This window comes from Chelonoidis abingdonii, chromosome 5 (genome assembly GCF_003597395.2).
Source record: "Chelonoidis abingdonii isolate Lonesome George chromosome 5, CheloAbing_2.0, whole genome shotgun sequence".
NCBI classification, from domain to species: domain Eukaryota; kingdom Metazoa; phylum Chordata; order Testudines; family Testudinidae; genus Chelonoidis; species Chelonoidis abingdonii.
Window position 1 is genome coordinate 121,719,973 of NC_133773.1, and position 26,417 is coordinate 121,746,389.

General features: G+C 40.8%; 1 protein-coding gene across 4 annotated transcripts in view; it reads left to right on the forward strand.

Moving 5' to 3' along the window:
* The window catches only part of TBC1D14 (TBC1 domain family member 14), a 96,662-nt gene that overhangs the window by 48,450 nt on the left and 21,795 nt on the right, over positions 1 to 26,417 (forward strand). For 3 of the 4 annotated variants that reach the window (XM_075066609.1, XM_075066610.1, XM_032789786.2), the window contains 7 exons: positions 9,724 to 9,842; positions 17,009 to 17,091; positions 18,706 to 18,823; positions 21,814 to 21,920; positions 22,938 to 23,018; positions 24,539 to 24,633; positions 25,917 to 25,988. In XM_075066609.1, the coding sequence (XP_074922710.1) occupies positions 9,724 to 9,842; positions 17,009 to 17,091; positions 18,706 to 18,823; positions 21,814 to 21,920; positions 22,938 to 23,018; positions 24,539 to 24,633; positions 25,917 to 25,988 (675 nt within the window). Of the gene's footprint in view, positions 1 to 5,599; positions 5,683 to 9,723; positions 9,843 to 17,008; positions 17,092 to 18,705; positions 18,824 to 21,813; positions 21,921 to 22,937; positions 23,019 to 24,538; positions 24,634 to 25,916; positions 25,989 to 26,417 lie in introns of those variants that run through there. The other variant, XM_032789787.2, reaches the window with a different exon arrangement.

The following is a 26,417-nucleotide window of genomic DNA, read 5'->3' on the forward strand; positions in this document are numbered from 1 at the left end:
TTTTTTTTTTTTTTTTGGTGCAGAATTCCCCCAGGTGTAAAAGGGGGTAAGAGGAGATGATCAGTGGTCTCTAATCTTTTGACCTTAGAATCTACGAAGCTATTATATACTAGGTAAATGTTGGGAAAATACTAAGTGCAGTTTGTTTTTGAGATAAAGTTCAGAATCTCCTGTGGAGTCTTTACTCAATCTGTGTTGAAAGTACATTTTCCTGTCACAAGTTCTTCCAGTACGGGGCGGGGAGACTTTTTGGCCTGAGGGCCACATCGGGTTTCCGAAATTGTATGGAGGGCCAGTTAGGGGAGGCTGTGCCTCCCCAAACAGCCAGGCATGGCCCAGACCCTGCCTGCTATCCGACCCCCCTGCTTCTTGCCCCCTGACCATCCCCCCTGGACTCCTGCCCCATCCTATTCCCTGACAGCCTCCCTGGGACCCCCGCCCCATCCAACCCCTCCTCTCATTCCTAACTTGCAACCCCTTCTCCCTGTCCCCTGACCATCCCTGAAACCCCTGCTCCTGACTGCCCCCCCCACTGTCACCTTGGACCCCTACCCCCATTCAACTCCCCTGTTCCCTGCCCTCTGACTGCCCTGACCCCTATCCACACCCCCGCCCTCTGACCAGGAGCGGCACCAGGGTTTTTGGCGCCCTTGGCAAGGGTCCTTCTGTGCTCCTGGTCATTGGCGGCAATTCTGCGATGGGGGCGGTCCTTCCATGCTTCCGGTCTTTGGAGCACTTCGGCGGCAGGTCCCAGAGCAAGTGAAGGACCCGCCGTTGCCGACCCAGAGCACAGAAGGACCCCCCGCAGCCGAATTGCCGCTGCGGGCAGCAAAATGCCACCATCCCAAATCCTGGCACCCTAGGCGGTCGCCTAAATGGAAGCACCGGCCCTGCCCCTGACCACCACCCCGAACTCCCCTGCCCTCTATCCAACCCACCCTGGTCCGTGCCTCCTTACTGCTCTGCCTGGAACACCAGTGGCTGGCGGTACTACAGCCATGCCTCCCAGAGCACTGGAACAGGCAGCTGTGCTGCCTGGTTGGAGCCAGCCATGCCACCGCGCAGCACAGAGCACGGGGTCAGGCTGGCTGTGCTGCTGTGCTGCCCTGCAAGAGCTAGCAGCCCTGCCACCCAGAGCATTGCACCAGCAATGAGGTGAGCTGAGGCTGTGGGGGAGGGCTAGGGGCTAGCTTCCCCAGCCAGGAGCTCAAGGGCTGGGCAGGATGGTCCCATGGGCTGGATGTGGCCTGCGGTCCTTAGTTTGCCCACTTCTGTTCTAGTAGGACATCTGATAAGTCTTCTTCAGTTGCCTCCAGTTCTTTACATGCCTTTCCCAGAGAGTTGTCATTCAGTTTGGGAAATACATGTTAGAAGCCACAGTTGTTTTGTGAAACCATTTTGAAAGTTTCTTTTGTTTTTGTTCCAGTGCAGAACAAAAATATGCCGTGAAATGGCAATGTAATCTTCCAGAGAGCTCTAGTTATCAGCCTTAAATTTTATTTAGGCTAGGAAATAGATCTTAAGTCAAACAGAAAGATCCCTTGTTGTTCTAAGTTTAGTCTAGATTGTCATTAATCTTGCCTTGATGACTGATGCTTTGTGTAGTGTTGAGCCTTGTTGCTCTTTGATTAGCTATGTTGATTAGCTGTCCACTTTGTGCTAGTTACTGTTCCTTATCAACTTAAATAGTTTGCATCCTATTGTTTTCTTTTTATCATTTTCAATAACTTCTATTAGCTCTTCAGTTAATTAGCCATAACAATGGTCTTGTTTATAAGCAGAATCTGTGAAGACTACTAGGATGAAGTCTATCTAGTTTTTCAATAATATCAACTTTATTTGCAGTTAGTTTTTGGTTTTGCTCCTATACATTTTGCTTGAAAACAAAACAAAATTGACAGATCAGACTTTAAATTGTCGTCTTGAATAGATGACATACATGCTTTCTTTCTTTTATTTTTGATCTCGTTTTATAGTAGACACTTGAAATGTTCTTTCTGATCTCTCTATCCTTAGAACATACAAAAAACTACATTAAAAGAAAGTTAATACTTATTTGTATTACCATAGTGCCAAGGAGCCCTAGTCATGGGCCAGGACTCCGTTGTGCTAGGTTCTATACAAATATAGAACAAAAAGGCTGTTTCCTGCCCCAGACAGCTTATAAACTTAAATATAAGACTCGAGACATCAGATGGATGCGCACAGTGAGACAATCTTATGATTATAAAGTCAAACCTTCAAAATTTAGGAAATGCCAAGTTTACAATTGCCTCTGTAACCTTATTTCTGCTTCCTTGTGCAGCCGTCCTGTATTCTGAATGAGGAAGGTGTATTGTGGAAAAAGTAGCATGGGATTGTGTAACTAAAGACTATATTGTTATGTATTTGGATGGGCAACCTCAATGTTTTATAGTGCTAAGCAATCTAAAAGTAGTGTTACCAGCTGCCCCTTATTAATGTGCAGATAAATGTTTAAACCAACACATGACTTATTTTTGACTCCATAGCAGTACCTTTCATTTTCATCAGGTTTCCATCTCTGCCAAATGAACTCTTTGAAAGGTGCATTATTGATGGAAGAGTTTCTTGGTTGATGATAGTTCTGTTGAGTTGACAACTCCTGTATATTTCAACGTCAAAAAGAGCTGCATTATAGTCTGCTCGCAAGAGATGAAACCACAAAGGTTTACCACAGGAAGACTATTGCCCACATACTTTTGTCATCATGATTTTAGCTTTCAGTTTGGTCCTGTATGCTTATGCCATTCATACCTGATGTAAAGTTTTAACTTTGGATATCCAGGTATCACATTGAAAGCTTTTCTGTTTCAAATGCTCTGTTGCTTCACATACTTTCTTGAATACCTAATTAGCATTTCTGAATCATTGTTTAAAACTTATCCATTTATTGTGTGTGAGTTGCACAAGAAAGATTTATTCCCAAAGATAGTGACCACTTGACACTCAGATGTTATGGTGATGGGGCCCATCTATGTACGTAGATGATTAAATCATCAATGTCGTCATTAGTATGTTTAGAATCTATCAAACTAAGACCAGCTAATACATTCTTAAACATCACCGGCACAGTGGTGGATTAGCCAATGGGCCAGCTGGTGGGCCCCAGAAAAATAGGCATGCCCCAACCTGCTCTGCCTACCTGGTGCTCCTGCCAGGGATTGAGGTTGGGGCACGGGGACTTCTGTCCACCCGATGCCCCTACCAGGGAGCAGGGGAAACCTCTGTGCCTTGAGTCCATTTCCCTGTCAGGAGGAGGAGGTGCAGTGGGGGGATGACTGCAGGCAGAAGGGGTGGGGAGGGGCCCCACGAAACCCTAATCCACCTTTGCGTTGTCTGTTCTGTTTTAAAGACAGGTTGGTTAACTCATGTTAGCTAACATGTTTTGAAACACCATTTATTTTTCCAGTTTGGATACAGCACTCTGTCTGGAGTAGAGTAGTTCTCCTGCCTTCTAATCAGTTCTGTTCCATCTACTTGTTTTTCCTGGGGGTCTAGTAGGATGACACTAAGGAATGGAAGTTTGAGAGGAAGGAATTACTAGATTGTCTGTCTGAAAGTCTTTTGAATAAAGAAATATAAATCTTTAATTTAAATACTATACAGACAATTTAAAAAAGACCTGTTTTGATGCTTCAAAGCTACTTTTCCTTTTGATTATGGACTGAGAGCAATGTTCCCAGTAACTTTTCCCACTCATGTGCGGAATGAGTTTTGTTATGTGTCTCACTGTGACACATCACCTCCATGTTGGTGCACATAACAAAATTCATGTGGTGGGGGTGCGGCCGAGAGGTTGGGAGGATGAGGACTGCAGCTAGGGTTGTGGGCTCTGGCTGGGGCCAGGGATGAGGGGCTTAGGGCTGGGGCAGACTGTTGGAGTGCAGAGGGTGAGGGTTCAGGGAGCGGGAGAGTGCTCAGGACTGGAGCAGAGAGTTGGGGTCTGGGGGGTGAGGGTTCTAGCTGGGGTCATGGGCTCTGGGATAAGGGGTTTGCGGTGCAGGATGCCCCATGGCAGCTCCATGACTGCGAGAGAGCGGCTCTCCCCACGGCGGCAGCTCCAGGGGCTTGGGCCGCGGGATAGGCACTTTTCCCCAACTGCTGCAGGTCTGGGCCAGGGGAGGGGCATTTCTCTCAGTGGCACCCCTGAACACCTGCACAGCATTTAATAGGCTGCTGCATGGCCACACAGCTTAGAGGGAACTTACACTGAGAGATCCCAATTCCCTGGTCTTCCAAGTAGACATCAAGTAAAAATAGAGGACAAGATGTGATGTTCCTGACACTTTCAAAGTCTTAATAAAAAAAAAAAAAAAAAAAAAGGCAGAAAAATCCAAAAATGTTTCATGCTGCATTTATACCAGGTGAAGAAATAAAAAGGCGTTATTCTATTTTTTATTTTATAGACCACCTTTTAATTCACAGATGTTTGCAATGTTGTAGCCATGTTTGTCCCAGGATATAAGTCTGAGACACACAAGGTAGGTGAGGTCATATCTTTTATTGGACCAACTTCTGGTGATAGAAGGGACTAGCTTTCGAGCTACATGGAGCTCTGACAGTCTGGTCACCTTCTCCAAACCTGTGTAGCTCAAAAGCTTGTCCCTTCCACCAACAGAAGTTGGTCCAATAAAATATATTACTTTGCCTATCTTATTTTTTTTTCTTTGCATGGATAGGCATTGAATGGAAAGGAGTACATATATTTAGGGAAAAGTTGACCAAATTAACTTGTTATGGAAACCATAACGCTAAATTTCCTGACTTCAGTGTGATTGATCTTACAGTTTTAATGTCAGATTAATGGAATGGGGGATTTTTGGTAGAAGCATTCCATTCCTTGGTTATTTGGAGTTCATTTTTATTTTGAGCCTGGATTCAGTGCTAGCCTAGGATGCCTGTGAAACACATTCTGGTGAATAGTTTCAGCTACATTCACTCTCTAGAGAATAAACAATAACTAAAATCTGAAAGATGAAAAGCATTGTGTTGTGTATTGCTAGCATTTAATGGAAGCCCAGTTACACCCTAGACATAGCTGCAATTCCATAATGGCACATTGGCTTTAGAGGTACATTGATTAAGAGATTTGAGGTACAGGATGGAAAGTGTTGAATGAATTTGAACATTGTCCTTTTTGCTTTCTAAAAATATACTGAATTTGCAGTTCATTACCAGCTGCAGCAACATTTTGTTAAATTTTTCGTAACTCTTAAATATTTTCTGCTTTCTTGTTCAGTTAGAGATTGTACTATCAGATAGCTTCAGTGCATTGATGTAATGAGCAGCTGCTTGTAGTATAAAGATCTGCTCTTGTCCTTTCTTGTGTGCATTTTGTAAATTTAAGGCATGACAGGAGGAAAAGGAGAGAACTGATTGGATGTGTTACATCTGCAGACGATTAACATGACTGCGGTAGCTTGCTTCCTCAGTGTTGGAGCATTCAACTGCAGACAGCTTTGACTGTGGAAGAGAAAGAAAGCAAGAGGGAGGAACATATGATATTTGATCTCCTTGATATATGCATGTTCAGTAGTTTTTCTGTGGAATCAAGACAATGAAGGTCTTTAATTTTATGTTGTTGAATCAGCAAGGCCTTAAATGATATAAGGTGAAATGGGGTTCCAGTGTAACTGTCTCTGAAGAACTGCGGCTTTCATGGTGAGTGAATGTATCAGACATGATGGTCGGAATGTATGCAACATCTTAGGCAGTATATTAAAATAGTATATTATTTGCAGCACCACCACAGAGAATAAACTGTTACTATGCTGATTGCTAGTAAAATCAAAATAGGCTAGAAAGTAGCTTTCAAATGCATAGTTAAAAATGTAAACCTTAAGATAATCTTGTTGTAGGTATTAAAATCCTTTTTAAAAATGTGAAATCAGCTTCTCAAAAGGAGAATATTTTCTCTTTGTGCAGAGCAAGGTTGTTAAGCCATGAAATACATTGAAGTACTGTCTTCATGAAGGTGGCGACTAAGAGAATGGCACTGCTAAATGAAAAATAAATCAGGCTGTTTTGCATCTTTAGCAGGATAAAAACAGATGTTAGGTACATATAGTCATTAACTCAGTAGCTTTCGAAATAAACACACAATATAAATTTCCGGACCCCTTATGCATCATGCTTCAGAATCTTAATTGGTAATGAGGTGTAAAGCAAGCAAAATGTGTGCATGTTATTATTGAACTGTTTTTGTCATCTCACTTAAAATTTTAAAGTAGACCTGCTGTCACAGCACATACTTCAAAAGTTTTATTTGGAGAGTTGAGTCTCAAATGGTTGTTTCATCCTATATTAATTGCACATGTCTATTACTATGTTGGTTTAATATCCCTTAACCTGTATATATTTATAAACAAGTAAGAGTAATGAAAATATTATTTTAAGAGCTGTTCAGCAATTCAAGAGGTGTGTTTGCTAGCTACAGTATGTCTGCATGTACAGATCTTCCTACACTCTCAATCAGCAAATATTCTTAATGTGAATTTGCATAGAGGTCAGAATCTATTCCATAGCTGTATCTTCAGAGTATGCTGTGCCAGAGACTGCATCCTCTGTTCATTAATGTGAGGATTATTTAAAAGATGTTGTCTTCTGATTTTTTTAAATAAGTGAATATTGACTGTCAAATGTCATTTTTTACTCCTTTTTGGAAATTGCTTGAAAGGGTAAAAATACTACTGACAGTTCACACCGCTTGTCTTATATGTGCCACTCCCATTTTAGGAGCATGCTGATGATGATACAAGTTCAGTGGTCTCTTTTACACTGTAGTGTTCAGTAAAACATCCAAAGACATTTGCTAAAATATAGAGGAGGAGGATTTGGGCTTTAGAGGGGGTGGAATAATAGTATCTCTTAATAAGCCAGCATCTTAAATAGCCACAACAAAGTAGCCTCTAAAGTTTCAATATAATATTTATATAGTAACTGTGTGAGTGCAGTGGAAAAAGATGTTGGGCTGGAAAAAAATGGGTCTTGTGTGAATGAAGTATTTTCAAAATTGGTTCTTCTGTACAGAAAACAAAATCCCCACTCCAGAAAACAGTGTGAAGTCCCTTAAACCTCCCAGAAGCAGTTCTGTTTTTCAGTCACTCTTCAACTGAATGCAAACCCTTTCTAAAACATGTATTTTCACAAATTCCAGCAGGTCACTTAATTCTCATTCCTTTTTAAAATTGTGTTTTTTTTAGTTTTTCTTCTGTGTATGCGTTATGAGTATGAGTTCCATACATAATCTTCAATTTTTTCTTAACTTAATTTGATGTGCTTTCTATTAGTAATAATCCAAACAATTAAAATGTTATAGATTTAGGAACAAGGATCAGTTGGCCATTGGAAGCAGTAATACATGTTAATGTTTGGTTAAGTTAATTTTCAAAAACAGCTAATTTTGTCATATAAAGGATATGTTTTGGCATTGTGCCTTTTAATACATTTCTATCTCAGTTAAGATCAGTAGTTTTCCAGGAGGTCCTTAAAATTTTAAGAATAGCAACTTCGTTTTGTCTTTGGGTTTCCAAGTATGTAATCTGTTAGTGTCCCTACCCTTGGCACGCTTCTTTGTACCTCTTCTCTACTCTCTGAATATAGTTTTGCATAGAGAAGAGCTTAGTCAGTACAAACTTGCTCCCTTAAATAGGCAATACATAAATACTGTTCATGATCGTTTAAATCAGTCTGGTGGCTGCTACACCTTGGAAGTCAAACTAATACAACAATGTTATTTAACATATTGGAAATTGACCTCATGATAGCACCATGATTTTCAAGATGGATCATAATATGCTTCCTTTTCATTCATAGAGCTGTGAAAACATGAAACTTGTTGTTTGGAGGGGGGGAGGAGAGAGAGAAAACAAATACCTCTGTGTCCACTGCAGTTGATGGAAACCCTCAAGCTTTGGGGGCAGAAATCACCTTTGAGAAAGGACTTAGGAATAAAGTTTCCATATACACATGTTAAGGAATAACTGCATATTGCAGAGTATCTTGCATCCTCCTCTGAAGCATGTGGTATTGGTAATCTTAGACTATGGGTCTAACCTAGTAAGGCAATTTGTGTTCCTAAATCAGGAAAATTTGGGGATTCCTCTAACTTTGGCCTAAGAGCTCCACAGTCCTGCAGTGTCCTGTCTTCCCCATCAGTGGTTTCCAACTGCTTCTTTTCACCCCCCACGTCTCATTCCTTTAAAATCTCATATACTAGGTCCAGATTACATATAATAATTACAACCTTTTTTCTATAATTCATCATGGCAGAAGCATGAAGGAATAAGGGATTGAGAGTTTGGGAGAAGACCTTTGGCTTTTCTCTTGGTGCAAATATTAATGGTTATACACGCAGCTGAGGCAGAGTGTTAAAAATGTTTTTCTGATGTGTTGCAGCTGTCTGCTATGGCAGACCATTAGCACAGATGTAATAGTTTTCTATTAATGTGGTCTGTAGTGTGTAGACAGAGCTAAAACAGACTGTCACATTATTCTGCATCTGTTTCAGCAGTGAAAGCAAAGATGCTGCATTTTTTTTTTTAAAAGTACTTTTCATGCATTTCAGTAAATTAGAAACCTACTTTGGAAATCCTGAATGACCAACCTACTTCAGTTGTACTAGGGCCTTTTAAAAATATTTCCTTGGTGGTTTTCTGTATAGTTTACACTGTAGTTTTAAAATAAATAAATCAGCCTCTCAGTATTCTTTGGAAGAAGTTTGCATCAATGAGAATGTAGAAGAATTTCATGGATGAAACCCTGTTCATGGATGCTCTTGCAAATTACTTGCTTATAGCACTCAGATTTTGCAGACAGTGTTGCATTTGTGAGGTGGCAGGTGTATGGTAAGAATTTAACACATTAAGTGTTTATAATTTTGCCTTTTTTCCTCATAGAACTACTTGACCAAATATGAATGCTTTATTTGTAGAATACGATCATTGATGATATGCCTAACTCACTGGTACACGTGCCATAGTAGGGTGGTACATGGGTTGGTGTATCAGAATACGGATCCGTTAAAACTACATTTAAAAAAATATTAAGGTGGTTTGTGTGTTAGACATGGCACTATGCTGAGTCTTAAAGTTTAGAACCTTTGGCCTAGTGTAAACAATATTTCAAGATGAAATAAGCAATAAATAGGTTTTCTATTTAGCCACAATTAGTCTTTTTTCTTCATTCTGCTTGGATATATTTGCAAATGGTTTAAGTAGGAGAAATAGTTTATAGCAAGATGTAAAGACAAAATATTTATTGCTTTAAAGAATTTTGGTTTGGAAGTCTGCAGTCGTGAAATGGTTATTTTCTGCACTTCATCAAATCTTACAGATGAGCATAAAATGTTTAGCATATTCAAGTATTCCTCATAGCAACAGCTCATACACAGTGTCTTCAACTTGAGTTTTTAAGATATTACTAGTAGAAGTAAATTTAGACTTTTTTTTTTGTAAATGAAGGGAATTAGACCATTACTCAGTACTATTCCAAGTGTTGTCTTCACTTTGGAGGATTACTATTGATTTTGATTCAAGGCATTTTTTTTAAATGATGATTGGAGTTTGATTATGAATTGTACAGAAAGGTTTCATAAATTTTCCTGAAAGTGTTCTCATGTTGCATGTTTCTGTAGCTGTTGCAATACAGTTCATGGCTTTGATATTCTCCATCAGTGTAACCAATTATATTCTTTTTGTGCAGGAATATGAAGAAAAAACTGGACGAGCTCACAAGCCACTCTCTCCTAAACAGAATGTGAGAAAAAATCTTGACTTTGAACCCCTCTCCACCACAGCGCTTATTCTAGAAGACAGGCCAGCGTAAGTTCTGCGTAGTACCATAGTAGAGGCCTCTTAAACTTAGGAGAGAAGAACCTTTCTCACTGTGCATATTTTATGACTATAAATTATTTAAGCAGATGAGTTAAAAAAACAAAAAAAAACAAAAACAAAAAAAACTTCCAAACTACTGTGTAAATGAATGGCATGTTTCTAAGGCAAATTAATAAAATCTACTTTGCTGTAAGTTTCAGTCTTTTTGTATACAAGAAAATGAACTAATTACTGTCTAACACTGGTGGTAGTGGTGGTAAAAATAAATAAATAAATATATTTTTTTAATTAGCTTACAAGCGTCAGTGGCTAAGTAGTTTATCTTTAAGGTAACCCAAGAATAAAAAATTAACAAGCACTTGCTGAAGAATCTGAAGGTAGCAAGGGTAATGTGTCCCTGGCACAGCAGATGTCCAGTCCTCATAAATAATGAAACAGTGTACCAGAGAATGCTTTGTGGTGGGTTCAGTGTCACAGTATCAAGGATGTCAGGCACTTGATACGTTGGCTTATCCTTCTCTTATTTTACACAGAAGTATTCTTATACAACCAAACCCATATCGGACTTCTTGGAAAGAACTGTATTGTGGTTTGTCTCTTACTTCTACATATTTTTTTTGTTTTTTTTTTTTTGGAGAATTTTTACTAAATGTCTGGCTTTACTGTATGCAGAAACAGATAAAAGAAAACTAAATCACCATGGCAGGCTGAATTTTAAATAGTCTATTTAAAGTAGTTGTGTGTGCAGTTTAAAGATAAGAGTAAATGAAAACAAAACCTGATGTAGAATAATATTACATATTTTTCACAAGTGCATTTCCACTGTTTAATGACAGTGAAAATAGGTTATCAAATTGTCTACTAATATATTGTGTTAGTTACTTAGGTATGTCTATACTACTCGCCAGATCGGCAGGTAGTGTTCGATGTATCGGGGATCAGTTTATCGCGTCTCGTCTGCACACGATAAATCGGTCCCTGAATCGACGTCCATACTACACCTCTGCAGGAGGGGTAAGCGTAGTCAACGGGGAAGCTAAGACAGTCAATTCGCCACCGTGAGGACGGCCAGGTAAGTCGAACTAAGATACTTCGACTTCAGCTACGTGAATAGCATAGCTGAAGTTGCGTATCTTAGTTTGAACCCCCCCACTAGTGTAGTCCAAGCCTTAACTTATAAAGCTGTCTGGCTGTGGTTGTGCTAAAGCATGTAGTATTTTTCTTGCACATACAGAACAGTGGTCCAGTCTTGTATTAAGTGCTAGGTATAAGTGTTCAGTCGTAAAACGTTATATATTAAAGTGGCCACTCCTATGTAGTGTTGGGGCAGGACTGTTCATTCGATTAAAAACAAACTGATGCTCATCCCTCTAGATGCCTGATATAGAGCTATCAACCTAGACAGGGCTTCCAGATTCACTCTTTTGACCGTTGCATTCTCACCATCAGCAATTGTGGCCCAGGGACCAATGATACCCACTGTGGGGTCTGCCTCCGTACCCTGACAGCCCAGCCCATCATCCTTTTTGGGCCCCTGGGCTCCATATTTCTGGGCACCTGAATGAGGACCCTATTTTCCATACCCAGCAGTGGTTACCACCAGATGGAGAACTGTAGTCTCCACAGGAGCAGTGGATGGAGGATTGGCCAGAACTGCTGCTGCTACCAGAGCCACCAGCGTCACTCTCTTCATCTTGTCCCAATGAGGCAGTATTATCAGCCTTTCCCTCACCCCCAGATAATTTTAAACAGTACCAGGCCCTTCTTGGGAGAATCATAGACTCTTTCCAGATTCCACTGAAAGAGGGCTAGGATGCAGCCCACATGCTCCTGGACATCCTCTAGGCTATGGTTCCTTCTAAAGTGGCACCCCCAATTAATGAGGCCATCATGGAACCTGCCAGAGTGAACTGGCACATTGCTGTCACCTGTGCCCAGATGCTAAAGAGTGCTGAGAAATGCCTCTTTATTCTCCCCAAGGGAGCAGAATTCCTGTTTTCAGATCCTAATCCCAATTCCCTGGTGGTCCAGGTTGTGATAGAAATAACTCAGCTACACCAGTCCAAATCCACTACAGCCAAAGGACTTGACCTCTTTGGAAGGAAGATATTTTTTTGAGCTAGCTTAGCATTCTGAATGGCAAATTACCATGCTTTTGTTGTTCAAGTGTGACTTTTTTGAATTACAACAAGCTGTCGACATTAGAGAACAAACACCCTCAGGACTGCAGACTTTGGTTCTGGTTATCCTGGTTAACCAGTTACAGAGTCTTCCCTCCAGGCGTCCCTTGACACAGGGTCATTCCAATGACTACCTCAGTAGTCATGAGACGGACTTTGTGCCTGTAGGCCTTACGGTTCCCCTGAGGGATCCAAATCACCATGGAGGAATTTTCCTTTGAGGATAGCCACTCTGAGCTACCTACCACTCTCTGGATGTTTATACTTTGCCACCCCTGAAGCAAATACTTCAGGTCTCTTCTCTCTCACCATCAATCACTGCCTTCATCCTTCCTTCAACAGCAAATGTATGAACCCCCCAAGAAATTTAGAGGATGCAGTGAGATAGGCATCTGGCATCATCGTCCTTCACTTTGCTACCTCTTCAAAAGTCATTTTTGATGTCCCAGCTGAGGTTCGACAGCCAATCTCCACAATGCCTGCTACCACACCCTGCAGTGACTGCCCGGCCCATTTTCTTCCAATGTGGTGCACTATTACAATGGACAAATGGGTCCTGGATGTTGTATCAAATGGCTACCAGCTAGAATTGCTTCTCTCCCAGTTCTCTGACCCATCTCTCTTCAGGGACCATGCCCCTAAGAGGATTGTCAAAGAGGAGGTTGACTTCATCCTTCAGTTGGGGACAATAGAGCCCATACCACTCCCTCATGTAGGAAAGAACTTTTTCTCAAGGAACTTTGTTGGCCTTTAATACCCTCTCTCTACTCATGTGACCGGTTTATGGCCCTTGAGTTGAAAGATGCATATTTTCATTTGGATATTCCCCCTGCTATGAGAAGTTTTCTGCTCTTCACAGAGGGCGAAGAGCACTTTCAGTACAAGGTGCTCCTCTTCAGCTTCTTGATGGCCCCAAGGTGTTTATGAAAGTTCTTGCAGTGGTGGCCACATATTTTTGTAGACAAGGAAGACTGATATTTCCTGGGTGATCGGCTGCTCATGAATCAGTTCCAATAGGTACAAGCAACAACCATCACTGCACTCCAAACTATTTCATTCATTAGAACTACAAGTAAAATTAGACAAGCTCATGTTGACACGCATACAAACCACAGTATTAATTGGGGTGGAATTCAGTCACAGGAAGGGCTTATTGAGATCCCTCATGGAGAGGAATTGGTTGTGAGCTAATCAACCAGCTTTGTCTTAGCCTTCACTCTTCAGCCCAATCCTGCCTCATCCTTTTAGGGCACATGGCTCTGTATACCTGTGTCACTCCATTTGCATGACTGCAACTAAAGTGCCTTCAAATCTAGTTATGGACAACCTATGCCCCAAACACCATGTGGTATGTGTATGGGCCCTCTTTCTTCCTGCAGCACTTACAGAGATTATTCATGGATGCCTTCCTGCTAGGATGTAGAGCACATCTTGATGACAAGACAGCCCAAGGCACCTGGTCCCCTCAGGATTCCAGACTACATATCAACTTATTCAGGTTTTGAGCTGTTTCGGAATGGCTTGCAGGCTTTGTACCCATCATTCAGTCCATACACATTCAGACAACCACCAATCTATTATATAAACAAGAAGGGAAGAGCAAGATTCTCCCTTCTCCACACTTTCTCCACCTCCTCCCCCCACCCCCCCCCAAGAAAAAAAAGTAGTCCACCTCTGGAATTTTTGCATCAGGCCCAGAATCATACTCTCAGAAGTACGCATCTCAGGGGTGATGAATTCCCTGGCAGACAGCCTCAGCAGGCATTTACACATGGACAAGGTATGGGAATGCCACCCATCCACAGCACAGCACATCTTCCAACAATGGTGGCGGGGTGGGGGTGGGGGTGGTGATGTTTTGGGATGTCTCAACACAGCATAACAAAGTGCCTGGCTTACTACTTCTCCAGGCATCTAAGGGGACGCCTTCCTGGTGCAGTGGTGAGAACCACTGGTGTATGATTTTCTTGCCATAATACTATTTCCTTGATAATCAGGTGGAGGGTTACTCAAGCTTTAATCATCCTACTAATACAAAGTTACTGAAGGGTGACAGAAGGACATTTCCTCCCTCCAGCTCTGAAACCAGTCGTTGTCTGAATCTGAACCTCGTTTTCTCTGTTTTCATGAGGCCACCATTCAAACCTTCGGCCTTCTATTCTCCCCGCGTACCTTCCTTTGAAAGTTGCCTTGTTAACAGCAGTTGCCTTTCTTAGAAGGGTTGAGGAGCGTGGGGGTCCTTGTGGTGGACTTACCTTGGGGAAAAACTGTATATAAGGACAAGATTTCTTTGAAGCTACATCCAGAGTTCATACCTGAAGCCTTCTGAGTTCCACCCTAACCAGACTGTTCACGTTCTAGTGTTTTATGCTAAGCTTCACCACAGCATGGAGAAGATGAGACTCCATTCCTTGGACATGTATAGGGCTCCAATCTTGTACCTGCACAGAACAGCACCTGTTCAGAAATCCCCAAAGGTGTTTGTGGCTATTGCTGAAAGAATGAAGGGGAAAGTGTATTTTCCCCCCAAAGACTCTCTAAAAGGATTTTCTCTTGCATCGTCCTTTGCTATGATCATATGAAAGCCCTTTCTCCTCAAACCATCAGGGCCCATTCTATGAGCACCCCAGTGGCTTCAGTAGCCTCCGTACGGGGAATCACCCTTACGGAAATATACAGAGCAGCTACTTGGGGATCGATAGGCACCTTCACCAGGAATTATGCTCTGTCCAAGCTTTGTCTATGGACATCTCCTTTGGTACCATTACCTGGGGTTTCCTAAACCCAGAATGCTTGGTAATTTTACTCTGCAAGGCGATGTTGGGTCCCCATTAATTTATTTCCTAGCACCTCCATCTGCTAGATGGTTGGCATGAATTGCACAAAGTCAAGTGCTTTCACTTAAAGCCTTTACTTTATTAGTCTCCTGCACTGTCACAGGAATGTCTTCACTCAAAGCTGCTGCTTTATTTAGTGTCAACCACATACAAATACAATACGTTACAGAGCACTCCCAAACAATAGTTACCCATGATCTGGAGGGGTCTTGGAAGGTCAAATGACAAGGTTCAAGTGGTCAGGTATCTGCCTGTCACTGGGGATTCCAAGACACATTCAGATAGTCAAATCCAAATTCCCTTGACCTGTCTACCCCCTTTGTTAGTAACTGCTACTAACATGTCAATCAAAGAAAAACAATTAAGCAAGCATTTTTAGCCATTGCTTAGGCAGCTGTGTTTTTGCAGAATCTGCAGTCTCATGAGTCCCAACACACGCAAACCAGAAGTCAAATATAGAGAGATTTTCTGTTTTTCAGAGATGCTTACCCCAGCGTATCAGGAAGGGCACAGAGTTAGGCTCACTCCTTGTGATTGCTGCTCCCTCCCTCCTAACTTTGCCTTAGTTAAGCTAAATTCCTACAAAAGGCCTTACAGGTATTTTTGGCAATAAGCAAAATAATTGATATTCCAGTACTGGCAGTGGCCTAGGCATTCTACTGTGTTGCTGTTGTCTCCTCTGACAGTACAGCATACTTCTCTTGCTTCCTCTTCCTCAAAGAGCACAGCCTAGGGGTCATCTGTATTCCCCTTCCAAGGGCTTACTTCAGAGAGTGAGGAAGTTGAAGAAGAAAAACTCTTTAACAGCAAGTTTACATTTTTTCTTTGGATCCCTCTAATTTTAACACCCTCAGAAGGCACAAACCTTAATTATGGCTAATACCTGAGGCATAGGTTAAGTAAGTGAGAAGATCCTCTCCTCAAAAATTTACATGAGATTATTTGCTGATTCAGTGAATGCTGTGTACTCCCTATCTTCCCTGTTTTCCCTTTTAACCATTATGCAACTTATCGAACTACAGCATCATCTGTAAGAAAGCAAGGTATTAAGAAGACAGGAAGTGACTTATGTAGAATAACCTACTACCTTTGTGGTTTCATATACGTGGTTAAAGATACATGGTTGCATGAAAACTCATCTTACCCATTTCTATAACAACTTTGACTCTTAGCCACAAGACACATACTTATGAATGCTTTGAGTTTATACATCACAAATATAATAATTATGGAATTAATGACTTGGATGTTCAAACGTGTATGTTGAGAGTAGATAGCTGAGCAAGAGTTGTTACAGGAATGTGTAAGGTGAATTAGAGAGACAAGATGAGTGAGGTGGTAATGCCACATGTGAGTGTTAACTAAATGTATAAAATGTAAAGGATAATAGAATACATACAAACACATTAGTCACTTCCTGTCTTAATACTTGGATAACGCTGTAGTATATTTTGTATAATGGTTATGTTGATTAGTTCAGCAGCGTTAACTCTAAGTTAATAAAGATCTTTGTGTGACAGCGTGCTTTTGTGCAGTGAGAATATAATCCGGGCTTTTAGTAATTGAACTAACACCAAATTGTTGGCCTAGGGTTCAGTGATTAGCTAGTAGTGGTGGGGAACAGGGGACCCTTGCCACTGGAGGAGTGAGGAGAGGAGTTAAGGACAGGGTTTTGAAATAGGGAGGAAGGTCGCTGAAAGCAGAGGGAGAGAATGTTAGAATTGGGAGATGTAACTGCACAAGTAAAGGAGGGAGTGTGGGTGGAGTCTATGTACTGAGGATCTGTGACAGGAAGAAACAAGGTAGATAGAATTAAAATTTTGCATCCTTGACAAGTAGCTGTAGAAAATACTCACTCTGATTTCAGTATAGCAGCCTTAAACACGTAAACTGGATAAGCATCAGTATATTCTGTTGGCTTACGAAAATTATTCAGTGTGTTCATTGAAGAAAGTGCTCAAATTACAAAACAAAATGAAATTACTCAGCATTTTTTCTGTTTAGAATGATTGTATGTTTTGTTTTTGGGGAAAATTTTTCCACAAATGACAAGTAGCAGTATTATGCTTCCCCCTTACTTTGCCCAGAGATTTTGAAGTTATGAATGCCAAACTAAAATGTTACATTTTTAATCAAGGAACCTCCCTGCAAAACCAGCAGAAGAAGCACAGAAACATAGACAACAGTACGAAGAAATGGTGGTGCAAGCAAAAAAAAGAGGTGATGGATTTACTCTTAACGTCAGGAAATGTAAAGGGATGTTAAATCTAAAAATATACTTGCCTCAATATCTGTCTTTAATATGACAGAGATTCAGTGCTGTCCCTTATAGAAAGTACAATCCAGGAACACGGGCAAAGGTGGTTTTAAATCATCCTTACGCTACTCAGGTCCTAGATCAGTTTGTGGGCTGATGGAGCACAACATAAATTTAAGTAGCCTATAGGCTGCTCTACTTTACAGCGGCCTTAACTGTGGCCTGTTCTCAGTACAGCGTCTCCAAATGGCTGTGGAGATTACCATTAGGCCAGTGGCTGCAAGAGAAGAAGAATACAGCCTCTGCTGATCTGGGGAAATTATCCACCAGCTAGTTATGGTGCTTTTGCAGCCCCTCAGACTAGAAGAATCCAGACACTTTTCCCCAGATGGTCTATTTATCAAAAAAGGAACTAAAATCCTCCAGAGAAGAGCTAAAGTTGTGTGACCAGTTACTAATTCCATGATTCCACAAACCCACTGAAAAATCATTGGCCATTGTATTTAATTGCTTTCTAATACTGAGCTATATTGAAATGCATCCCTCAGGTGGGATATTTTAAATGGGATCTTATTGGATGAGTACAGGGTTCTTTGTCAGTACATGTCAGAAAAAACATCCCATGGCTTAAATACTCTGAGGGGAATTTTTACAAAAACACTGCACTTTTTGAATTTTTGTACTGTAATCTCTGTCCTCTTCACTGATGTGGGTATATGTGCCCCAGTGTCTGCTAGTGGTTTTCCTTATCTGCAGTTGTTTGGTAGTGGAAATACCTCAGCCTCTCCCCTGCTGTGTTGTGAACTCAAGGTGGATCTGGCACTGTGTGAATAGTGGATTCACTCTGCCATGCAGACTCCAGGTCTGACTGCCCATCACCATTTCCCAATGCAGGGAAGCAAACTGAGTATGTAACAATGGACAGCCTGAGACTGGATCTTCTGAGTATTTGTTCATGTCCAAGTCCTTGGAGATAATGTCCAGCCTGCTGGACAGCATGCCTAGGACCACATGTAGCGATATGAACCAAGTATCTGCTTGGTACCTGCTCTTAATCCTCTACTGAAAGTGTTTACTGTAGGGATTTTTAGTGTCTTTAGCCTAGCAGTAAACATAATCTTCCCTTTGGTCTTGCAGCACCATATCACTGTGTCCATTTCTCAGGTACCAATCCCGGGGAATGCTGCCTCTCTTCTCTCTCTGCTTGTACTGTAGGCAGTTTTGCCCTTTGAGCACAAGTATGCCATCCAGGCTATGCTTATTGGATGAGCACTCCTACACTGTGTATAAGGCCAAAGAAATTCATGTTGTTTATCTCCAGCTAAAGATTAAGGGTCACCTTCATTTCTCTCTACAGCCATTCCAACTCCATTTCTTCTCTGCAGCCCTGGTAACAAATACTTTACTCCTAAAAATTGTAGTGTGGTTAAGATGTTCTTTGGAATTGCTTGAGCAGGTGAATTTGATTACAGGCATGTACAGGTTGAATTTTTATGGCCATGAAGCATTAATGGCTCTTAAGTTTAAGTATTACCTTTTGTATTACCTTTATTGACTTTGTAATTTTCTATTTTCAGAGCTTAAAGAAGCCCAGAGGCGAAAGAAACAACTGGAAGAACGATGTAGACTGGAAGAAAGCATTGGCAATGCAGTTTTAATTTGGAACAATGACATCTTACCTAACTGGGAAACAATGTAAGACACAATATGTTTTATATTGTGCTTAACGGTAACTTCCTATTCAGAAATTAAGAGATTAGTCAAGATTACTTTATTTCAACAGTGTTAAAGCTAGTGTGTATAGCAGTCAAAGGTGACTTGCAAAGGGAATTGGCCTGTTTAAGGAAGGTATTCAGGTGGTGCTGCCAAAGTATATGGGATTTTGTTAATTCCATTTCTTATTACCTTTACAGTTTAAGAAATTAGACAATTAGACAGAACATAACTATGTGTATAACGTACTATTACATAGAGCCATGTAGCCATCCGTTTCCTGACTACAGTTGTAGATAGCCGTATAATTTAAACTAGCTTGAGCATATTAATTTATGGTCTCCCTTGCATGTGGAATAAAACCCATATTTCAGAGACATGCTTCATCACAATGACCACTTCTCTTACTGCTGTTAATGAAAAGTTATGAGTTTCTAAATCTTGCTTTAGTTCTTGGTGTGGGAATTTTAATTCCTGTCCATTTCTTCTAACCTTTTCAGCATGTTGTATACAGCAGTGATGTTCAAAAATAATCTAAGATCAGGGAGTGGTAGGTGACTGGGACCTCTGTTAGAAAACTTCTAGGAAATAGAACACTTGTAGCCATCCATTTGTCAGAACTTGGTTCTCCATGACTGCTTGGACTTTTGATAGTGTACTCCCAGATGTGTCTGTAGATTTACGCACAGGTATGACCAAGCCTCTTAATTTATTGTGTGTGCCAAACCAGCTGGTGGTGTGGGGGGGAAAATAGGGAAAACAATAGTAAAAAAACCAAAAAAAAACCCAAATCCCTCTCTTCACAACTAACACTTTTTTTAAAAGATACAGTGCAGGCAGTTAGCATGCCTGAAAACATCAATGTCTTGCCTACCATAACAGCTACATTCAGCTGTTCACGTTTTTTTTTAAGGGTTTTGTTTGTTTCATTTCTCCTTATTTGACTTTGACTGAATGGAACTTTTACTCCTGGGGGAATTGTGTGGCAAAAAAATGAAAAATTCTGTACACAACGTTTTAAAGTTCTACAAAATTCTGCATATTTTATTTGGCATGATTATATTGTGTTTTGACAGTTTCAATTATTTTGGTAATTTATTTCAAAGTACCTGTCAGCAAGTATATCTGTAACAATACAGAGGACAAAAAATGATTCAGGACATGTTTTTTTGACAAATAGATTCCTTATTAGGCATATAAATACAGAATTTTGAATAATAATTCATTTAAACTAAATGCAGACATATTTCCTGCATCCCTCAGAAGCAGTGCAAAGGCTTGTGGGACTCTAGGGTAATAGAAGAGCTGAGGGAGAGGGAAGTAGTTGCTGTGAAGGAGCCTGGGAGTGAACCTGGAGGCTTGCTGGGTTTGGGTGGGAGAAGTATGGAATAGGGCAGAGGGGAAGGGGAAGGGAGGGATTGTTAGGGAGTTGGGTAGCCTTCCCCATGCAGACCCTAGCTGATCCCAGCCTCTCCCAATCAGTCAGGCATATCTTGCTCTGTCCCATGTGTCCCTGCCCAGTCTGTCCCCTCCATTAGTCTGTCTGAATCTCCATCTGTGACCACCCCCAGCAAGCCCATGTGCCTCATTTTCTCTCTTTCTGTCACTCCCCCCCGCCCCCCGCATCCCATGCCTCCTAACCTGGACCAGTGGGCAGGGAGCTGTGAGAAATACTGCTGGCTGCTACTGCCAATGAGCCAGCTGCTCTCTGTTCTGGAGTCACAGTAGCCCTTGGTGGGCAAAAGGCGCCACTGCACTACCTCTCCAGCAGAATGTATTTTCTGCAGAGGAAAAAAAAAAGTCTGCAGGGGACATGAATTCTGAATGTCCATAATGATGCAGAATTCCCCCACAAGTTAACTTTGCATGATCATACCATAAGTTAGCAAATAAAAGATTAAAAAAATCCAGGGCAACTGTGTATTGAAGTGTCGGGTACTTGATGATGAAGGAATTTCTAGAGAACTGAAAAGAAGAAATTAAAAACCAAGTTAAATTAAATCTCTTTTTTAATAGTTGAAAGAGTCTAATTTTACTTGTATCTAAAACTCTCTTGTTTTTGACTGCGCTTTGTAAAAGAAAGCAGTCAATCCCACAAACAAAGGTTTTAAAAGCTTACCACTTCTAGTTTATACCAAAGCATAACTTTTGCTTAGTGCCTTTCTTGTCAATTTACTGATCCTTAGAAATGTGAAAAATGGAATATTGTGACCAAAATAAAACCACTTGGTTCAGTGGTTAATACAGCAGTCTGCTTTTAGGTGTTTGTTTCCATGATTTTGCACCCCCCCTCCCCCCCCCCTTAAACACGCTTGCCACTGGTGGTGGAATGCTTCCCCAGTCTTCCTTACAACAGCTTTAGGATTATTGGCCATCAATTTAATATGATTTAGAACTATTTCATTTAAACGTTTTTGACTCTTGCTGTCTCCATCTCCAAATTTGCTACTTCATGTGTTGCAGCCATGTACAGTGCTTTTTGCCCCTGGAGGGAACACCGCTTAATAGTTGGAAAATTTTCATCTCATGGGCAGGGTTTTGAATGGAGGAGGAGATAATCTTTTATCACTGGAATGGAAAAATATTTTATACTGCAGACTTGGGTTTGTCCAGTCTCTAGTTCATGCAATGGAAAATCGGGGACTACTTCTCCTAATCCTCCCTCCACCCTCCCCCCGTGTGCACTTTCTGTCTCTGTCTCTCTCACGTTGGCCCATACAGAGTGGCAGATTTCTAGCAGTCTTAGTTGCAGGGTTCCAGTCAAAAGCCTTCAGTTTGGGGAAGAGGGTAATGTTTAAACCAAAGTTCAAAGTTTAGATAGTACAAAAGCATGAATGAATGCTGCACAATCCCTGTTTGATTTCTCAAGGGGCCCATGGCAGGCTGACATACACCTGGGCCTGAATCCTCCAGTGTAGTTACAACACTTTGTCCTACCTATAGTTCAGTAGAACACATTTTATTTTAAACAGGTGCTGCTCCCGTAAAGTTCGAGAATTGTGGTGGCAAGGTATTCCTCCAAGCGTGAGAGGCAAAGTCTGGAGCTTGGCAATTGGCAATGAGTTAAATATCACCCATGGTGAGACTGACATGTATTCTGTCTGCATTTTGAGACACTCAAATATATCAGGCTTTAGCAGAGAGACTTCCATTTAGTTAGAATGTGTGTCAGAACTTGGGGGAACGATGAAGTCATGGTCAGTTGTACTTTACTTTCATTTAAGATTACCATGTGTTTTGCTCCACAGTGCATAGAGTCTTATTCTGCATGGTATGTTTAATTTCGGGGATGTGCTTGGGATTTTTTTTTATTCCACTGCTCACTCTTGAGTCATAGTCCTGGAATAATAATGCTGCACATTGCTTTGATAAGTAAAGATGTTCAGCGTTAACAACCCCATTTCAGAGTCAACAGAAAATAAGATATTTCATATAATTACTGTTAATTATGTAGTGCCTGTGGGTGTGTACATACTGGTTTTATTCTGAAGTGAGACACTTGGTTTGTAAAGTGAAGGAGAGACTAACTTGGAAACAAAACCTGGTGTGGAATTAGTCCTTTTTCCTGCATGTTCATTAGTGATGATATCAGTAATACATTAGTCTGTTTGCTTGATTTTGTACTATGCTGTTTTTTCAGTCTTTTTTTTTTTTTTTTAAACAATTCCAAAATGATGACAAAGGGGAAATGTTGTGGATTTGCCTATACTCTTGTGGTTTCCTTCTACTGCATATGCCTTTCCTGTGGCTGTTCAGTATATTTCAGATATTGCTATAGGATGGACTTGTAAGAGGTTGTGAGCTTATTGTCACAGTTCTGGGTGGAATTTTTGAGTGGCAAAAGTATGTTACCCAAACAAATGCAAAGAAATATTTATGTAATCAGTTCCCCCCCAAAGGATTACGTCTGCTCTTTGCATCAAAATTATACCCCGATGAGACACAACTTCCAACGCTCTAACTTACCTAAAATTCAATTTGTTTTTATTTTACAGATACTTACTTTTGTTATTTCTTATGGGGGACAAGGGTTGTTAGCATGTTGACATGTAATCAGTAATTGAAGATAGATTTTTAAAAAGTACTTGTTTTTCAGAACTCTATGATATTTGCTTGTCTCGTGCCAAAGAGAGGTGGCGATCACTCAGCACAGGAGGCTCTGAAGGAGAATGTGAAGGTATATGTTTTATTTGGCAAAATATTGTTCTGTATTGTGAGAACTTTCTCCTTCATTACAAAATGAAGAGGTGATGGTTTTAAAATCATTCCTAAATGTTAAAATGAAATAATACAGTTTAAAAAGCTGGGAGAAATATCAGCGTAGCAGGTGTGGGATATGTGGTTGGTAAAGGGGTATTAAAAACACTTTTGCAGGAGGGTAAAAATGTTTTTAAATTAAATGTTAATCTCTTGCATGCTGTAGCTGACTTCATTATTTTCCTCTTTAAAGTATCTTTAAATTCAGTTGTCTATAATTTAAAAAAAAATTGTTTTGCAAAACCTTCTTTTACCAAGCTTAAAGATTTTTGGATGAGTGATTTATATAAATATTTTAGGTTTGCTGTTTGTGTTGCTTTCTATTTCTCTGGGTCAGGGGATCTAAATTATTTGAAACTTTAGTAATAGCAAATTGCTTTCTTAATATCTCAGCATAACATTGAGTTCCCACAAGAGAGCTTCAGGCCTGTTGTCACAGACTCAGCATGTTGAGATTTTCCAGTTGGTTGGGTATGGAGAGAAGAGATGAGAAAAAAGATATGGGTGCTTGAAATAAAATACTTTTAATGTGCTAGGATGACCACCTCTTTAAGGAGACGTGTTGAGCAGAACCATGAATTCATTAATCAAGGACATTTCCCAACGAAATGAAAATGTTTGTTTCTTATGGGAGTCTCCACGCTCTGTTCTGCTAAAACATCTTGTTTAGGATACAGGGATGGTATTTACTATAGTTTTTTAGCTTCTTTGACTATTCATTATCCAGAGTTTATATCAACATGTGGTTAGTGTAAGTGCTAGGTAGCAACAGCTTGTATCTTGCCTTCACTGCAAAAACCCAAGCAGGTAGAGTTGATGACAATACTCAGCAGGACAGAGAAAACATGAATAGAAAGGAATATTTGGACACTGGAGGTGTGGGGGAGGGAAGAGTTCATGTTGTAGGTGCATGTTTTCTTTGCTTAAAATTCATTTAGAAAGTTGCTGAGGGAATATCACGATTCTGCATCATCTGTAAATGTAAATACAATGGCAGATTAAATGTACAAAATACCAAATTTACTCAGTGTGTGTGACATGTCACTTTTTTCGCATATTTTTTGCAGAAAATTTACTTAGGTGCCTTCCAAAAAACCTTTAGCAAGAAGTTAGAGGTGTGGGGCAGAAGTTGTCAGCCCCTATATTTCAGTTACCCTTATTCAAAAACAATTTCAGAGAGGTTACTTGCTCTGCAGGCCCTGCAAAAGGAGGAACACTGCAGGCCCTCGGCATCCTAGGATATGGTACACGGGTTTGGGTGTGCCCGTCGACTTGGCAGTAGTACCATTACACAGCCTTCCTTCTTCTCTCTGATATCACTGCATTCAGACTTATTCAGGAATCACCTGCACTATGGAACTGCTTCAAGCCAGAGTGTGTGTGTGTGTGTGTGTGTATTAAAAGGTGTTAAACACTGTAATTTTATATTGATTTCTGCAGATGCTGGATTTTCTGCAGCAGACAGGGAAGCAAGTCTGGAATTAATAAAACTGGATATTTCCAGAACATTTCCCAATCTCTGTATTTTCCAGCAAGTAAGCGATTTAATTTTTAATAACACAGTATTTTTTTAGTGTACACTGAAGTAGTCAAAACAAATTTTTGAAAAATCTGTACTGAAATAGGTTTATTTTGTGTTCAAATGTTTGTAGAAGAAGTCTTCAGTGCAAACTTGCATGTTGGTATTTAAATGTCTGAATACAGTAGTTTGTGGTAAAATTCATGTCTGATGTTCCTGAATGACAAGTATAAAGGATTTCAGCAGAGCCTAAGACTGCTCAGTGTAATGTACGGCAACTTGTAAGACTTCTCAGGACTTGAAATTAACGTAGTTTTTATGAGAATCCTCCTTAATATATTGCGACTGTTCCTGCTATCCCTTTCTTTATGGCTCAGCCCTACTGCTAGTCTAATAGAGCTAAACCAACTTGATTAGTGTTCAGCTTCCTTGGTACTAATATGTAACAATTCATAAAGCTGTAGTGACTTTCTAATGCTTGTGTCCTTTTGCACTTTGGTCGTTAACCTGTTGGATTAACTGTGTGAATTTGGAATAAATAGGTGTGGAAAGATGTTCCTTAGTGACATTACAGTGATGCATTCCATATAAAAGTTGAAAGAGTTCAAGATTTTTTTTCAAAGCAGTCTAGGGCAGGGGTTCTCAAACTTCATTGCACCGTGACTCTCATCTGACAACACAAATTGCTACACGACCCCAAGATGGGGGACCGAACCCTTAGCCTGTCTGAGCCCACTGCTCTGGGCGGGGGGGACAAAACCTGAGCCCCACCACCCAGGGCTGAAGCCGAAGCCTGAGCCCAGGATGGTGGAGCTCAGGCTTCTGTCCCTGGCGGTGGGGCTTAGACTTCAGCTTTGGCCCCGGGTCCCAGCCAGTCTAAAGCCAGCCCTGGTGACCCCATTAAAATAGGGTCCCGACCCACAGTTTGAGAACAGCTGGTGATTTGGAAACCTCTTTTGTTAAAAATTAATGGAATATGTGTCTAAGGGTATGTCTACACAGCAAAGAAAAACCCAAGGCTGGCCCCTGCCAGCCAACTCAAGCTCACTGGGCTTGGGCTGTGGGGCTGTTTCATTGTTGTGTAGACTTCTGGGCTTCAGGATCTTGTGAGCCCAGAGGTCTACACAGGAATGAAGCAGCCCCACAGCCTGAGCCCAAGTCAGCTGGCACAAGCCAGCTGTGGGTTTTTCTTTGCTGTGTAGACATTCCCTAAATCCTCTACACAGCTTAGGAGTTTCTCTCACATTGTGGATATTTACAGAAGTTGTATGATTGTTTTTTTTTTATTTTTCATTATAGGGTGGTCCTTACCATGACACGTTGCACAGTATTTTAGGCGCCTATACGTGTTACAGACCTGATGTTGGCTATGTAAGTGAAGTTATAAGTTGCAATTATGTGAGAGTGTTTCTGTTCACTTGCTAGACTGTTGTAAAATGATTTTGAGTATTTTTGTTTTCTTGTACGTCTTGGTTATTTTGTGGTATATTTTATACAAAATGTTGTATCAAGGGATAGGTGCACTGTTATGTTTTGCTGTTACACTGCTAGATTTGAATGTTTTTAATGAAGTAGAGAGAAGACTTCAACCAAGTGTAGGGCGCACGTGCTGAATGAAAATTGAAATATAAGCCGTCTGATTAACTCCTCTGAACCACATACTGTGTTTCACTGCACTCTTATTGAGGTGACAGCTTGTTAAAATTTGATCTCTTCTTCAAGAGGGTCTCTGTGTTCACACTTCTGGGATGTGTGCCCTGGCATTGCAAAGCTTCTAGAATATTCTGTAAAGCAGTGCCC